At 37.5% G+C, this 18,030-nt stretch overlaps 1 protein-coding gene across 2 annotated transcripts in view; it reads left to right on the top strand.

Moving 5' to 3' along the window:
- The first annotated feature begins 237 nt into the window (after positions 1-237).
- The window catches only part of LOC127635271 (vacuolar protein sorting-associated protein 35), a 31,966-nt gene continuing 14,173 nt past the window's right edge, over positions 238-18,030 (top strand). Inside the window, exons 1-9 of one of the 2 annotated variants that reach the window (XM_052115214.1) lie at positions 238-323; positions 2,886-2,984; positions 3,209-3,305; positions 3,521-3,644; positions 10,840-11,022; positions 11,281-11,494; positions 12,303-12,386; positions 14,793-14,902; positions 15,530-15,626. In XM_052115214.1, the coding sequence (XP_051971174.1) occupies positions 321-323; positions 2,886-2,984; positions 3,209-3,305; positions 3,521-3,644; positions 10,840-11,022; positions 11,281-11,494; positions 12,303-12,386; positions 14,793-14,902; positions 15,530-15,626 (1,011 nt within the window). In that variant the 5' untranslated portion in view covers positions 238-320. The remainder of the gene's footprint in view (positions 324-2,885; positions 2,985-3,208; positions 3,306-3,520; positions 3,645-10,839; positions 11,023-11,280; positions 11,495-12,302; positions 12,387-14,792; positions 14,903-15,529; positions 15,627-18,030) is intronic. The other variant, XM_052115298.1, reaches the window with a different exon arrangement.

Below are 18,030 nucleotides of genomic sequence, written 5' to 3'. Positions count from 1 at the left end.
GTGAAGTTGACAATATTTCAATTTTCAAAGCAATAAAAAAGTGGTTCGGGTGAGATGTCACTTGATAAATGTTTCTTTCCTAATAAATTGAATGATGTGCTGAGAAGTCTCCACGACCCATCCATATCTATCAGTGTAAATACATTATTTTTTTATTCGTTACGTTCTCTCTACAGAGTGTTATAAGTGAATTCCAGGGATTGTTGACTGAGGCAGTGCTCGTCATGAGGAAGATCAGTTGACGGCTAGCACCAGCAGTCACATGACTGGATACATTAACAGGGGGTGAGCCAGTGTTTCCTCTAGCATACCTGATAATCATGGTAAGATTTAAAGATCAGCGTATTCATGCTGTGTGTGTGATGCATGCTTTATATGAGCCATAAGATTGTTTACAGCAGTAATTGTGTCAGACGGGAAGCGAGATTTCCTGATGGGCAGTTTTGCGTCAATGCAGTTAGCCGTTAGCATTAGCATTTGAGATACGGAGGCCGAACTACTATTACATTAATCTCTTTTTATTGTGTCACTCTTGTTTTGTTCCTCAAGTCGTGTAACACTTGGCCTGCTATTTCTGGTCACTTGCATTCCGTGTGTTTCACCGTCTTTACACAGGGATTGTGTAAAAATAGCGAATTTAATATGATAATTCACTAGCATTAGCTTTGCTTCATTTGCAGGCAAATGTATGAAAGCAGATAAGATTTTATCGTAATAAAATTACAAAGATACTTTTATATGCAGTTTTCGTATTAATTTGATATTAAGGCAAAAAAAAGAAAGCATACTGTATGTGGAACACTGAAATCCAGCAAATGGTGATTGACTCACTGTCTTATAAGCTAACGGGTTCATTCATTTATATTGAAACTAGATCTCAATCTTGTGATTACTGTTCATTTTAATGGGTTAAAAAGGTTTTTAATGTGAAGTGTGGCTGTTTATTACTGACACGAATGATGGGTCGTTTGGAGGGGTGGTTATTATGACTGTTGACACCCTTCAAATCCCAGTAAATAACTTTTATTCTACGCACTCATAATTTACTATTAACTGAAAACATACACCGATTAGTATAGATTAATTCTAGAAGATATACTCTGTAAAAAGTAATCTGTAACTTTACTTTTAACTATAAAGTGCACCGGTAGTTGACATGACAATTTAAAGGGATAGTTCACCTAAAAATGATAATTCTCTCATCATTTACTCACGTTCAAGAAATCCCAGATGTGCATGACTTACTTTCGTCTGCTGAACACACAAAGATTTTGAAAAGATCACACAAGTGAATGGTGAACAGAACTTTGAACCACCAAAAAGCACTCAAAGGGAGAAAAAAATGTAACCGTACAACTCCCGTGGTTTAATCCATGTCTTCAGAAGTAATATGATAGGTGTGTTTGAGAAACAGATAAAAATGTACGTCTTTTTTTTTTTTTAACCTTAAATTCTCCTCCCTGCCAAGTAGGTGGCACAATAATGTGAATTGCCAAAAAAAAATAAACAACAAGAAGACTGTATGTGAAAGTGAAGATTGATTGTAAAAAAGGACTTAAATATTGACCTGTTTCTCAACCACACCTATCATATCTCTTATGAAGACATGGATTAAACCACTGGAGTCTTATGGGTTATTTTTAAGCTGCCATCCTGTATGTGGTTTGAATTGTATAGACCTACATAGCTGAAATACTCTTCAAAAGATCTTATTTGTGTTCTGCAGAAGAAAGTCATACACATTTGGGATGGCATGAGAATGAGTTAATGATGAGATAACTACTACTTTAAGCAGTGTGATGTGAAGAGTGACATGCTAAGCTATCTAAAACTATTTAAAAAAAAAAATAATAAAAAAAAATATTTGTTACACTGCAGTAACATTTAAGTGATTTAAAATGTTTAAAGTGACAGCTGGGTGATTAAAAATACTGAATGAAAATGTTATAGTTTCACCAGTCAAAGGGAAGGTGAATGAAAATAAAATGTTCTGTGTACCTGTATAATGCGTCTATTAACTTTTTGTGTGTATATATATATATATATATATATATATATATATATATATATATATATATATATATATCATCAAGACTTTAGGTTGAAATGTATATAAATGTACAAGAGAAATATTTAAAGCTTAGGTCATTGGTTCTGTAACGTGTCATTATTTCCACCATTTTTAATCACCTTTTTGCCTTCACTAGTTCTTTTTAAATGGTCTTGCAGTGTAATTGAATTTCTACAATCCATGTACTCTCAAAAAAAAACTTGATATCATAAAAGCTTAAAGTATAATAATTATAAGGGCCACTCATGTGACACATTTTTGTCCAGATCTAAAAAATTATTCCAGAATACATAAAAAAATGCAATTCACACAAAACAATCACTTAAATACAACTCTTCTATGAGCATATTTTCAATTTCTGTTCTGAGTAAAGTAATAAATGTCATGTGGTGTAACTGTCCATAGACTGACATTCTTAAAAAAGAAATGTTGTCATGAGTAGTGCAGAATAATCTTTTATTAATCTTTCTTTTAAAAAGCAGTGAAACTATTGTATTTTGGAAAATTAAGATTTAAAAGCACTTTTATCCACCAAATCAAAGTAATCAAAGTCAAAGTTATTTTTACCACCTCAGTCATCCTTATTTGTCAAACATCCATAAAAGTAATAATTATATATATATTTATATATATATAAAAAATGCTATTTAACATCTTTTTAAATGGAATATAGTATATCATACTGCAGCAGTTGTACATTTTCCAAAGTATTTCATGTCAGCTACCCAAACAAATTTATTTCTCAATTATTTGTAATTTGTCACATAAGATCCTGTTTTGAGTGTTTTACTCCACTGTGTACTAATTTTGCCAGCCTACCACACAGCAGTCTCCCCAAGATGAGCAGGAGAAGCTTTTGGATGAAGCTGTGCAGGCTGTGAAAGTTCAGTCATTTCAAATGAAGCGCTGTCTGGTAAGTTGAGTTATATGCATGTTTTCAGTGTCCACAATCAGCTGCTAAATAACTGGCTGCCTGAAGCCTTATAATTATGTTCATATCAGTACCAGCTTGATTCCTCTTGCTTTTAACATTCTGCAAGATCAGTTATGTATTTATCGTCACCGTGAAGTTGTTTCTCATGGTACTGTGAAGTTTGACTTTTACTCAGTTAATGATGTTTTATGTCCTCCATCCAGGACAAGAACAAGCTGATGGATGCACTGAAACATGCCTCAAATATGTTGGGGGAGTTGAGGACTTCTATGCTTTCTCCCAAGAGCTACTATGAACTCTGTATGTGTTTTCTTTGTTATGATAGGCTTTATGAATTTGAACAGAACAGAAGTTTTAGAGTAAAAATCAATCAAAATGAAAAGCTATATTTTAGCATTAAATAACAATTAAAGAAAAAATTCTACAACTGCCTTTAGCCATGCTATCATTTTTTATTTTAGTTTATTAAATTATATTTAGTTTAGTGTATTTATTGTTCTACATTCCTGTTGTAGACATGGCCATCTCAGATGAGCTGCATTACCTGGAGGTCTATTTGACAGATGAGTTTGCCAAAGGCCGCAAGGTGTCTGACCTCTATGAGCTTGTTCAGTATGCAGGGAACATCATCCCTAGACTGTGAGTATCTCAGCAATCTTTTGAGCCACTATAACTGCAATAAGAAACTTTCAAGATGTTGGAATGTGTTTGAATTGACCAAAAGTTTGACCATTAAATATTATTGCCAACTCAATGATTTGTGTAACTTTGGTGATTTTATTAAGATCTAGACAGCCACTGGCACCAGATCAATATTCTGTTTTAGCTCTCGCTCATTATGTTTTCTCTTGCAGATTCTTTCTCCCACTCTCTCTGTTCTTGCTATTTAGTTGTAGCGCACCATCAGTGTTTTAATCAATACTCCATCTAACATGTAATCTCACTTCACTCTTTGGTATGCAGTGTATTTTTCATGAAAACTGAACGTGCCCTGGCCTGATTGTGCACAATTTGTATACTTCCTTGAAAGTGCAGAATCACAAAGTTTAAAGATTTGCCAGTGATATTGATTTGTTAAAATGTTCATGTAAAGAAAGAGTAAAATCGTGCATAATAGTCACCATAAGAACACCAGGCCTCATTTATAAAGCGTACGTATGATCAGATTTGATCCTAAATTCCATGGATTTAATCCTACTTCAAAAGTGAGGAACAAATTAGCATTTATAAAGGCAAATGCTGATGTGTGTGCTCATGCTCTTTTCTCGCAATATTGAATCCTACACTTTTGATCCCTGTGTACACATATTTATTAATCTGATTTTTTATGTGGCAATACCCAGCCCTAGTGATCCTGTACTTAAAAACCTCCAGATAGGCTTACTTGGAAAGTAAGAGAATAGAACTCTAGTAAGACACCGGTATGTTACTGGCAAACCCATAGTTGTTGGATGCGTGTGAGGTTGTCCTTAATTAAACACTGATAAAAACTAACTTTCACCAAGCTTAGTCTGTTATGTCGTTCAGATGATTCTTCTCACGATTCAGCTCAGTGTCAGAAATTAACATTTTTTTTTTATTAAGGGGCATATGATCACAGAAGACTCGCCAATGACACATGTCGAAGCTTGTCCAATAAAGAACAAATAGTAAATACATCAGCCCTTGAATGGCTGTTATTATGAATGTCACATAGACAGAAATAATTTTTAGACTGCTAAATACATATAAAAATAGCCCACGCCAGTGAGGATAGATACAATTACCATGCATTCATGTTAAAATAAATATATATAAAACAGCTAAACGGAGATCTACATAAAAATGAAATGAGACTCATCACTATCATCAAACCACTTAAAATGCCCTCTTCATAGTCTTCTTGAAAGCAATCCCTCAAATACATATTTGACCCAAATGGTGCAGGGGATCTTTGGGCTCTGTTTACATTGACATCTAACAGTTCAGTCTGTTACAATACAACAATCTGCACACAGTGCCATCCACTAATATTGGCACCCTTGGTAAAAATGAGCAAAAAAGGCTGTGACATGTCTATTGTTGATCCTTTTGATCTTTAATTTTAAATATTCACAGAAATCTATCCTTTAATGGACATCAACCAATTGCTATTACAATTGCAAATTCTACTTGTGCACCATTTTCTTAAGCCATACAGTAGTTTTGTGTGAGGAAAAGATAAAAACAAAATTATTATTCACTGAAAATGTTGCGTTCCATCACTCAAAACTGGCATCTTCATGATACACATGAAAACTTAATCTTTCATCAGGTTTAAATGTGCAGTAATTGAGTTTCAGTGCAGTCACTATGGCTATGTTCACACAGGCAGAAAAAATTTATCAGAAATCTAATTAAAATCTGAGATTTGTTAATGCTTATCTCATGGTCATAATGAGATTTCATGTAGGTTTTTTTTTTTTTTTTGTCATTTGTTGTGCTAGACGGGTTGTTACGGCAGGTGTGTGAGACGACATGGCATAAATGATACAATAACAGATATTGGCTGTACCAATAATATTGGCTTTTACAATAACAGATATTGGCTGTACCCACACAAAGAGATGTGCTAAGGTGCGGTAACCTACACCAGTTGCGAGTCACCACAATGCGATAAAGAAGTGAATGTCTCTACTATGGGACGCTTGAGCATTTTGAGTGCCTCAATACAGTATGGGAGTCCTCTTCAAACATCTTGCCATCCGACCATTTTATTATGTCACATCTCCCCTTTTTTAAACCTTTGTCTGTGACTATTGTGTTCTTATTTGGAGACTGCCCTCATAAAAAACATACACATGCTTGTGTGTTTGTTTTTGCTTGTGTGTGTATGACTATGCCAGGTTGGAAAAATGGGGTGGGTAGCAGCACCTCTTTTTGTGTTCAAACCTGTGCAGGTGTAGGCAATGAGACAATTCTATACCCCTCCCATCATTCCTACTGGCACCAGTACTGCCACTACCAGCCTGTAGGAGCACAGGGGGTTGTAACACCTCCCATCCTCAAAGAGCTCTCTTGAGCTTAAGAAAAAAAAAACATCCTGGGTCCAGTCCCACCTCCTTGCAGTCCTCTAATCCCTGGGTCCAAGGGAAAAAGGAATAAAAGGGGGGGAGAGACAAAACCACTGTACAAATTTCATCTTGTCACATCATCTGCAGTCCACCCACCTCCCTGCAGTCCTCTAATCCCTGGGTCCAAGAGAAAAAGGAATAAAAGGGGGGAGACAAAACAACAGTACAAATATCATCTAGTCACATCATCATTCTTACATTCTAGAATAAGCATCAGCAATGACATTATCAGTACATCGTTTGTGGACAATCTTCAGTGGGTATGCCTGTTAGATCAAAATAGATTTTGCATATGGTCAATAAACACCAGTGGATTGTGGTCAGTGTATACAATGATGGGAGTAGTGTATGAACCCAAAAACGCCAAGCCGCTGGAAGGCAAGTATTCGTGCCAGTGCCGCCACCTCCACAGTAGATCTTTTTAGAGAAATAACAAACTGGATGTTCAACCCCATCCGGACCAACCTGGACACAGAACGCTCTGTAATACCCTGCCATTCCAAGGAAACAACGCAGTTCCTTGCAGTTGGAAGGCACTGGAAAATTACAGACAGCCTCCACCTTTGCTCCTACAGGACGGACCCAACCACGTCCCACTACCTTACCCAAATAGTTTACTGTGGCCTTCCCAAACTCACATTTAGCAAGATTGATGGTAAGGTTGGTCTTTGAAATACATTGGAAAATCTCTTTTATCTGGAAGACAGCAGGAGCTAAACAGAACAATGTCATCCAGATAAGCTTCACAACCATACAACCCGGACAGAACTAAATTTACAAGATGTTGAAAGGTGGCAGGTGCATTTCGGACACCAAAGTGAGTAACTTTGTACTGCAGTATGTCATCGGAAGAAACAAAAGCAGAAAGCTTTTCCCTAGCCCGCTCAGTCAATGGCACCTGACAATATCCCTTCAACAGAACAAACTTACTGACATCCTCTGCAGAGCCTACACAATCCACACAGTCATCGACTCTAGGAAGGGGAAAGCAGTCGGGTTTAGAGACTGAATGAAACCTTCTATAGTCTGTGCAAAAGCATTATGTATCTTCTGGATTATTTACCAACAGATTGGTGGTTCTCCATGCATAATTCTAGGTTCAGCCAAATCATGAGCCAAGACATAGCCTACTTCCCTCCCCAACAACTCCCATTTCTTATGGCCCAGTTATACTTCCTTTTTTCATGTTCTGGATCGCCTCGCACATAGTTGACCACGTTGCCTTTGCAAGTATACTCTTCTGACCAAAAACTAATACTAACGTGTTTGACGCATGCCCACTACAACTTCTTTGTGATACTCTTTTAGTAGTGTCAATGGTCGGTGCATGCCAAGTCAAGAAAATCTGTGCGGACTATTAATAATAATAATAATAATAATAATAATAATACATTTTATTTGGCCAACGCCTTTCTAAATACCCAAGGACATCTTACATGTTTCGGAGGACTTAAAAATACAAATACATTTAAATTCATATTATGCTAATACATGTTACAAATATGACAAATCAGCAAAATGCTAAGAACGCCCGAAGAAAGCACTATAAAGAGTGTCAGTAGGGTAACTATGGCAATATAGAAAAAAATGTTTTAAAGATTAAAAGCTTTCTTAAAAAGATAGGTCTTTAACAATTTTTTTAAATGAATTGACTGTGTCTGCCTGTCGAATTTAGGAGGGAAGGGCATTCCAGAGTCTTGGAGCAGCGCAACTGAAGGCCCTGGCCCCCATGGTGGATAGACGGAATTTGGGGGTGACAAGTAGGCCAGCTGAGGAAGAGCGAAGGGAGCGTGTAGGAACATATCCTGATAGAAGGCCATAAATATAGCTGGGTGCAAGATTATGGAGTGCTTTGTAGGTGATGACGAGGATCTTAAAGTCAATACGGTAGTGCACAGGGAGCCAATGTAGAGTGATAAGGATAGGTGTGATATGATCAGATGGTCTGGAACCAGTGAGGATTCGAGCGGCAGAATTCTGAATAAGTTGAAGTCTATTTAACAGCTTTGAAGGAAGACCGATGAGTAGGGAGTTGCAATAATCCAGGCGAGGCGTGACAAGTGCATGAATTAATGTTTCAGTGCTGGCTTGTGTCAATGAGGGTCTAAGCCTAGAGATATTTCGGAGATGAAAGAACGAAGCCGGGTAAGTGATTTAATCTGAAATTTAAATGAAAGGAAACTGTCCAGAATGACACCAAGGCTTTTAACTTGAGTTGACAGAGGGACCGTGGTCTCATCTATGGTTAAATTTAGATTTAGCTGTTTTGAAAGAGTAGATTTGGAGCAGATAAGCATGACTTCGGTCTTATTGGCGTTAAGTTTTAAAAGGTTTGTGTTCATCCAAGTTTGAATGTCTTGAAGACAGTTGGTGAGTGAGGTTGGTGGAAAGGGAGAAGAAGGTTTAGTTGAAATATAAAGCTGGGTGTCGTCAGCATTACAGTGGAAATGAATTTTGTGGTGTCTCATGATCATGCCCAACGGAAGCAGATATATAATGAAGAGTAGTGGACCCAACACTGACCCCTGGGGGACACCCTGAGGCACAGGCGCACAGGCCGATTTAAAATGTTTGAGTTGTACGAACTGCTGACGATCCGTGAGGTATGAACAGAACCAGAAAAGTGCATCCCCCACTTTTATGATGAAATGTACATCACGCTTACTGTGTGCAAAGCGATCAGTAATGCGAACGTGCCAAGAATACGTTGGTCTTTTGGGTTTATCCTAAAGTTGGCTTTGCCGAGCCAACATCAATGTCATGCAGAGGTGTGGCTTGGCACAGCCTATTAAACAACTTACTTATAGGGTGAACCCTAAGAAAAGGGAGTTGTCTCTTGGCTCATTATTTGGCTGAATGTAGCTTAGTGAATGGAGTTCCCCCTGTCTTTTGGTAAATAAGCCAGATGGTACATGCCACTTTTGCAAAGCATTCTGCAAATCTCTCACACATGGTGAACAGGCAATTATGCATCTTTACTATAACAACTAATGTGGAGGTGCTAGCAAAATAACTGCAGTCTGAATTGAAACAAAATCTGATCTTGCCATACAACTTGCAGTTTGAACAGTCAAGATATGTCCCAAATTATACGCTATTTAAAAATCTCTGAGTGCATGAATTGTCCAACATTCCACACTCTGTTTTGACGGTTGAAAAAGCGCTCGTTTGAGTACTTAAAGTACACTTCTTTTTGTTGCATTTTCTGTGTAAACGTACTACTCTCACTACTTACACTACAAAATGATGTCGAAATGTGCTGTTTGGGATGCACCTTCAGTCTAAAAAAAAATCAAATTTGAGAAAAAGAAAAGATTTTCCCTGCATTATTAAAAAAGAGATTGATATCACTGGTTTTATATTAAATCAATACATCACTTGCCCTTTAATATGAGTGTCAGTATTTTGTTTTTAAAGTTTTCCTCCAGTACCTTAATTATCTGGTGTCTTTGTTTTGTCCACTTTTAACTGTTTGGGTGTGCATTTAGGATATCACATTTCCCAAAGGGGTCCTTAAAACGTATTTTCCTACTGTCAAAGAGTTTATATAGTTTATAATACAATCAATATATCATATTTTTCATAATCGTCCGAAAAATACTTTACCAGCTTTCTTCTCATTTACATTTACATTTACATTTATGCATTTGGCAGACGCTTTTATCCAAAGCGACTTACAGTGCAATTATTATAGGGACAATCCCCCTGGAACAACCTGGAATTAAGTGCCTTGCTCAAGGACACAATGGTGGTGGCCGTGGGGTTAGAACCAACGACCATCTGATTAACAGCCCTGCGTTTTAGCCACTACGCCACCACTACTCCTGTCTTCTAACATCTTATTATTGGTATCAGCAAAATCCAATATCAGTCGACCTCTAATTCGTATGTATTTTATTTATTGTTATGGTTATAGTGAAACAATGTCTGTTGCTAGGCTGGGGCAGATCATTAGTGATAAATGTATGATTAATTGGTGTTCTTTCATGACTTCATTAAGTGGAAAGCATATTAGATACTGCAAGTTTTGCTAATAAGCAGTGTTAAAGGTGCTGCAAGTGATTTTCTTTTAATGTAATGACATGCAGAAAGCCTCCCTATTACCTGTCAGATATCACTGAAATAGGTGCCATGAAATATCACACCTGCTAATGTAACCGCCCTAGGCTTGGTAAAGGGAGGGAGGGGGTGGCCTTTGTTAAGCCAATCAGAAGACTTTCTGCCTGTCAATCATTGTGCACTTTCTCAGGGCAGCCCATAAATGCCTGTATGAATACTGGTACAAGGTCCTGCTCCTGCGAAATGCACAGAATCAGACGTCATAATGACTCATCATCCTCCATCTGCTCACACAACAGTCTCGTGTGTGTGTGTGTGTGTGTGTGTGTGTGTGTGTGTGTGTGTGTGTGTGTGTGTGTGTGTGTGTGTGTGTGTGTGTGTGTGTGTGTGTGTGTGCACTTGTCTTTGGAGTGTGGGGTTTTGGAAAGAGGGGGCTTGTCTAATTCAATAGCTAAGTCTGGTGAAAGTTCCAGAATTGCTGAAATTGCTTACTGCATCTTTAAGGCCTTGTTGTCCCTGCCTGTTTAATTCAAATAAATCTGTGATCCATGACTTATTTTGAGGTTGTTTAGGTTTGTTCTGGTATGGGCGTATGGTATTGATTTTTTTTTTGTTGAGGTTTTAACTCTGTCCCATTTTTATCTTCTCTTTCTTCTTTCTTTCTACTCTCTGCGACATTACAGGTACCTGTTGATAACTGTTGGAGTGGTGTATGTTCGCTCTTTCCCCCAGTCCCGCAAAGACATTCTGAAGGACCTGGTGGAGATGTGTCGTGGGGTACAGCATCCTCTCCGGGGCCTGTTCCTCAGGAACTATCTGCTGCAGTGCACGAGAAACATCCTGCCTGATGATGGAGAGCAGGCTGAGTACGACGTTTCGTATCTAATGGCAGTGATTTACATCTCAAGTACCTCGAGCGTTGTGAATCACGCAGAGCAATTTAAAATCTATCGTTGCTTAATCCTACCTGCTGAAATACAATTTAATCCATCGCTAGAAAAAGCTTATTATCCCTTGTCCATTGCTTTTGAAACATGTGGACAGCTTTTCAAAGAAGTAATTGTAACAAGGTCTCATTATCTGGTAAGTAATACTCTAGCGCTGTTCTATCCTGTTTGAATTAGGGAAGAGATGACTGGTGAAATTAACGACTCCATTGACTTTATACTGCTGAATTTTGCTGAGATGAATAAACTGTGGGTGCGAATGCAACATCAGGGACACAGTCGGGACCGAGAAAAGAGAGAGAAGGAGAGACAGGAGCTGCGTATCCTCGTAGGGACCAATCTGGTACGACTGAGCCAGCTGGAAGGAGTCAATATGGAAAAGTACAAACAGGTATGTTTCGGTTTCAAACCTCCAATGCGGACTTCATAGAAATCAGTAAATATTCTGTCTCTTAGAGCTCATAAAGCTCTTTTAAAGGTATAATAGGATGTTTTGAATTTAAGTATGACAATAATAACCTGTTTATTTATGGCTAACACAGGGAACCTTAAACTAGCACTTTGCATAAAATAAGTCGGTAAATAAGCCATTGATGTTGCAGCATCTTTTGATGGTTCTTTGACGGCTTTTTGTGAAAGCACACAATGTTCACATTTATAAATTAGCAATGATGTGCTCCACTTTCTCATTTGACTTTTAAATTAAAGTACCCATACATATGCATTATACTGTGCCAGCAGAGAAGCTTTTCAGATATACTCTAAGCATTGTAATGAGAGGAAAATCAAAAGTGTACTTATGATACAGCCAAATTGAAATTCTGTAATTCACATTTTATTCTTCCAGCTAAAGATTTTGTTGCAGGCATTGGGAAAATGTAGTTGAACAAAATTAATACAAGTGTCTTAACAAACAAGAAATTATCTCTTTTTTTAAATTTTAAAGGTTTGGAACAGAAAGTCATGCTCTTATTGAGCCATTTGTGTAGTAAAGCAAATTATAAAATATATACACATCAGATCTGCTAATTCCTCCAAAATATGTAAGTATGCATCACTTGGAATCCAGTGCAAACCATTCTATCGGTGTATAGGCATCAATCTGTAGACGTATGCTATGATTTGCTGTTAACTTGGTTTGCAAGTGGATTTGGCAGTACGAAAGCTGGACTCAGTAAGCATGTGTTTGCTCCCCACAGATCGTGCTGTCTGGGATCTTGGAGCAGGTGGTAAACTGTAGAGATTCTCTAGCACAGGAATACTTAATGGAGTGCATCATACAGGTACAGAATTACCACACATAATTCACCATATTTTCACATTTTTATTTGTTTCATCATGGAGTCAAATTTACATGCAAAGTGGACATTAAAGATGCAGCAGCCAAAAAAAACTGTTTAATTCTATAGGCATATTCAGACCAAAACTGAAAATGTGTTGCTAAAAGATTTTGAATTGAAGCAATATATTCCTCAGAACCATTGGTATTCATCTGCTGACATACATTCACATTTGAGGTATGACTGTGTGTCATTTATTTGTAAGAAAAAAACATCCTATTATCTTTAAGTAATGTTTACCACAGACCTTTTTTTAGTCATAAGTCCTAAACTAAACTAAATATTGGAAAAAATAGAGGGAACACGTGGCTCGAAAAAAATGATAATTCAGCTCTAGATAAGACATCTGGCAGAGGCAGATTTATACGACTACGCAATATTTCCTAGCCGATTCGATATGCATTGCGATTCTGTAAGTTTTGCGATTATTATGTTTTGATATAAAAACTTCAGAAAAAGTAATTTTTCTCAGAAAGAAATGTCTATTGAAGAACATTTGTGTCTGAAATTACAATTGTTTTCACTTTGTAATATATAAGTTGCAGGTAAAATGTAAAAATGTGTGAAACTACTCATTTAAAACTACCAATCGACCAGTCAAAGGAACCCATGTATAAAGCTTCATTATGTCCATTTGTATTCAACAAATAAATGTATGCAATATATCATTTTAACTTATCTAACTAATTTAGTTATTTTAGAATATAAAATATAACTTATATTAACATAGGCCATTACTATTGATAATTTTGCAACATACAAATGGAGGCTAAAGAGTAAACTTGTTCAAGAACCATTTCAGGGGCTGTACTGAATTATAACACACATGACAATTCACATGTAGTCCCAATGTGATTGCATGTTATTTGCATATGCATCCTGAGATAGTCTGAGATCAGTGCTCTCATAGACAACACTATTCTTACAAATTGCTCCCAGATGACTGATATAGAAAAAGCTGTGAGTTCAGTGAGAACTCACAGCTTGTGTGTGTGTTGCGAGACACGGTCATGGCACATTGGTGTCAAAGTGCAAATTAACTTCTGAACAAAAAAGCAAATCAGACACATGCATTGCCGGCATTTCTTTTGTCTGTTCTTCAAAATGTAATCATGTGTGTTTCCTCAAGCATGCACCTTTGTGTCTAGCAGCATTTCTTGTTGGCAGTGCCGGGTAAATGTGCAAAATCACCCGCCACTGCACGTGAATAACCTGGCTGTTAGATTATATATATTGCGTTGGCGCGACATCTAGTTTACACATCCAACAGTTTGATAAACCTTTTTACAGCTAAACTATTTATTAAAGCAGTGTTAGACAGAATCTGAAGAATGCCTTCTGACAAATACTCTCCACAACACCTCTCAAATGAACTTTTGGATAATGCATAATAACAGGAACATTGATCACAGCAGTGGATTTTGGTGTCCGACAGCGAACAAACGGCGCTTTGATGACTGTAGCGGTGGTGCATTAAAGTGAATGTAAAAAATTAAAGAGACAAAATTCTCAGAAAGAAAACCTGTTATGTGGAATATAGCTTCCTATATTTATCTGTTAAGCATTGTAGCATTCAGATAAACATGTATTTTTTATAAAGAATTTCAATTTGTAAAAGAATAGTTTTATTTCCCCAGCCCTAATAAAACTGCACTTTCCCTTGGTGCTCAACCTTCCTTTTGAGCGCAGTCTCAGAAGCAGCCATGGGACGCCCCGTATAGCCGAACATACAGTATGTGACTGGATTTGGGCTGAAAAAATTTAGACCTGTGAATAAAGATTTCTGCAATAGACATACATTTTTACCTGCAATAATCATTTAATTTACAAATTAGTTTTTGGTTAGTTCAGATAATCCATTCGTAATCCTCTTGGCTCAAAAATTGAAGGGGGCACGCGCCCCCTCTGTCTCAATGGGCATGATGCCTCTGACAAAAACAAACACAGATCCTAAATTCCTATCCTTTTATTCTTTAGTTCTGGATATTTAGAAAGAACTCTGAAGAGAATGAAACGGTTGCAATGCCTGATTAAATCAGGTGATTTTATATCATTCTTGTTGACAGTCCTAAAAACAACACTTTTCTGTTCTTACATAGGGTATGCTTTTGTAAACACATTTTAAAATTGTGAATCATGAGACTCAGAATGGCTTTTAAAACAAGCAAGGCTTGCTATGTTCCGCGTGGTGTGTTTGTTGATTTGCGCCACCTATTTTACAGGAGTCAATTTGTTTTTATTTATCCTGGCAAATATTCTATTCAGTTTTTGTGCGAATAGATTTGTTTGAAATTTGCAGTTTTTATGTCCTCGCAATTTTCTTTCTGAAAATGTTTTCACTTTCTACAGGTCTTTCCGGATGAGTTCCACCTGCAGACTTTGAACCCATTCCTTCGCTCTTGTGCCGAGCTGCACCAAAACGTGAACGTGAAGAATATTATCATTGCTCTTATTGACAGGTGGATTGCTGTTCCTCTCATTTTCTGTTCAGCTTGGACGGATATCTATCATGCAAATATCAGTGGTGAATAGTACAAATCAGATTTTGTGTATTTTTTGTTTGTTACTACTAGTTGTTGTTCAGCAATTATTATAAAAGGACCTTTTAACGAAACAATATGCAACAAAGCCTCAGTAAACACAGCATGTGTAATGATGGTGACTGGCATGGAGGTGAGGCTTTAATTGCTCAGATCTGAGTGATGTGTTCCCTATGAGTTAAATCAGTTGCATGGGTGATGCTAGCACCATTCTCTATCAGTTCAACTACATAAAATATGGACTGGTTGCAAACATAATTGGCTGCACTCTTTAGGACCTCCAATGAGAATGAGGTGAGTGAGCTGAAGGGAAGCAAAAGGGACACTGCCTCCCTCTTAATATATGTCCACTGGTGTTACGTTAGATAGATGAGTAGTTTACACGCTATTTGATCTCATTATTTCATAATATTTTCACATTTGTTTTGCTTTTTCTGTACTGTAATTTATCTTTTATCTGAATGTTTAGGAGGCACTGCCTTCCCTCCTCAGAGAAAATGCCCCTAATACTCATATAAATTCTTATTGTTTCATCTCATCCCACAGATTGGCCTTGTTTGCTCACAGAGAAGATGGACCTGGAATCCCTGCTGAAATCAAGTTATTTGATATTTTCTCACAGCAAGTGGCTACTGTCATACAGGTGGGCTCTGGCTTTTTAAGGTTTATTGTAGGTATGCACCGATCCGATACCTGGATCATATCGGTTCCGATACTGAAGCTTTTAGACAGATCTGGTATCGAACCTATGAGCCCAATCCAAATCCGATACTGTGTGTTAGTCATATTTGTTACTGTCAAGCTCCAAAAATGACCATTAAAGCAGTTCATATGACTCGTGCATTTTAATCGAAGCCACTTGAAGATGTGCGATAGCTCTGTGAATCACAAAAGGCTGCATTTAATAAGTAAATATATAGTATGCGCAGCGCCAGTGCATTATTGAATGGTGCTGCTCTGTTGACACAAACTTACACACAGGCTTGTGATCTATTTTTAGCCTGCACACCAGTGCGCAATATTTGAGTGCTACTCAAGAACAGCATCTCCGATGTAGATGCTCAATAGTTCAGTTATATGCATTTAGAACAGCACCAGAGGTGCATTTTACTACAATTTGAATAAGAAGCTAATTAAACTACTGTGAACTTGCCTACAAACAGACACATACAGGACTTCCTGGAGATTTCAAAATGTCAAAATAAAAATTTGAGGGCTTAAAATGTGCACGATTTAAATATATTACTGTTTTTAAAATTAAAAGTCAATAATAATAACAATTTATTATTATTATTATTATTATTATTATTATTATTATTATTAGAATTGTCATCATTAGTATTTGTTTACAATTTATAACAATATTTAAGTTGAATGGGTTCCAAAAATTAACTGTGTGAATGAAAAGTGGACTGATGTCTTTACAGCTAAATTTAATAAAAAAGAGATCTGAATCTGTTAAACTCCAGATGTAAGCTGAAACATGTTTGGGAAAATAAAAGAGGCAAAAATATAACACTGGTTTCTACGTTTACCTTTACATTTATGCATTTGGCAGATGCTTTTATCCAAAGCGACTTACAGTGCAATTATTACAGGGACAATCCCCTAGAGAAACCTGGAGTTAAGTGCCTTGCTCAAGGACACAATGGCGGTGGCTGTGGCGATCGAACCAACGACCTTCTGATTAACAGTTGTGTGCATTAGCCCACTACGCCACCACCACTTTCTTTTCTACTGAAGACTGGAATTACTGTTAATTTTGCTGCTACATTATCTGATATACTAGTTAACAATAAAGTTTTTCCTTATAAGCTATACATTTACCGTAATTTCCAAACTATAAGCCGCAACTTTTTTCCCATGCTTTGAACCTCGCGGCTTAAACAACGACGCGGCTACTATATGATTTTTCCCGCTTTCAAATTTTATTTAAAAAAAAAAAACATTCTGTGACGTGCTCAGTTTTTTGGCGGCATGAAGCTTTCATTAGACCAATGAAATTGCCGAACGGGTTAAGGTCAAACAACTTTTTTGTTTACTGTTTAGATTAAATCGAGCGCACTCAAACTTCCCATCATTCTGATTACGGTAGTCATTTTGTCACCCTCATCATGGCAAAGATATGGAGAAATGCATATGATGCTGCTTTCAAGTTGAAGGCGATTGATCTGGCTGTTGGAAAAGGAAATAGAGCTGCTGCACGGGAGACGTTGGAAACAGCAGCGTGAGGAATTGACTCAGTGCAAAAAGACAACTAAAGCTGAGGCTATTCAACTCCGACACCGAAGGAGATGACTTCAGTGGTTTCAGTGCGCAAGAGGAGGAAGATAGTGACCAATGACTTTCTTGCTAGGCTACTGTTTACTGCTAATTTTGTATTTTTTGTTACAAGCCGTGTGTGGCAGCGGGGGCTTGGTCAAGTGCCCGTACGCGTCCGGGAGAGAAAAGCGGTAAGGACGCTTACACCTGAGCTAATGTCTAACACCTGTGTTTAATTTCAGTAAGCGTGGGGAGAGCGGCATAAAAGAGAGAGAGAGTGAGTGACACACGTCAGTCTAGTGTTGGTGCATAGAAGACCAAGAATTGAGAAACTTTATAAAATTGATTGTAAACATTGCTGTGGCCATTAAAAGCCTTACCTGGAACGTCAAGTGCCCTGCTTCACGTGTCGTTCTTGGGAAAACTGTCACACTGGCACCAGTGTGACAGTTTTCAGCACTTGATGTAAGCGCCCTTACCGCTTTTCTCTCCCGGACGGGCGCTTGACCACGCCCCCGCTGCCACACCGTGTTTCGTTAAAGCCTATTTATTTTTGTTACAAGCCGTGTTTCGTTAAAGCCTGAGTAAAGTTCATTTGTTTCAATGTACCGGTAGGCACCTGCGGCTTATAGACAGGTGCGGCTTATTTATGTTCAAAATAATTTTTTTTTAAATTCAGTGGGTGCGGCTTATATTCAGGTGCGCTCAATAGTCCGGAAATTACGGTATATTAAAATAATGTGTAGTTAGAGGTTTGTGTTTCTTTACATATTAAAGAGTTCTCC

Source organism: Xyrauchen texanus, chromosome 1, assembly GCF_025860055.1.
Source record: "Xyrauchen texanus isolate HMW12.3.18 chromosome 1, RBS_HiC_50CHRs, whole genome shotgun sequence".
Taxonomy (NCBI): Eukaryota; Metazoa; Chordata; class Actinopteri; order Cypriniformes; family Catostomidae; genus Xyrauchen; species Xyrauchen texanus.
The sequence above is the reverse complement of the archived record's forward strand: the minus strand, read 5'-3'. Positions and strand labels throughout refer to the sequence as shown.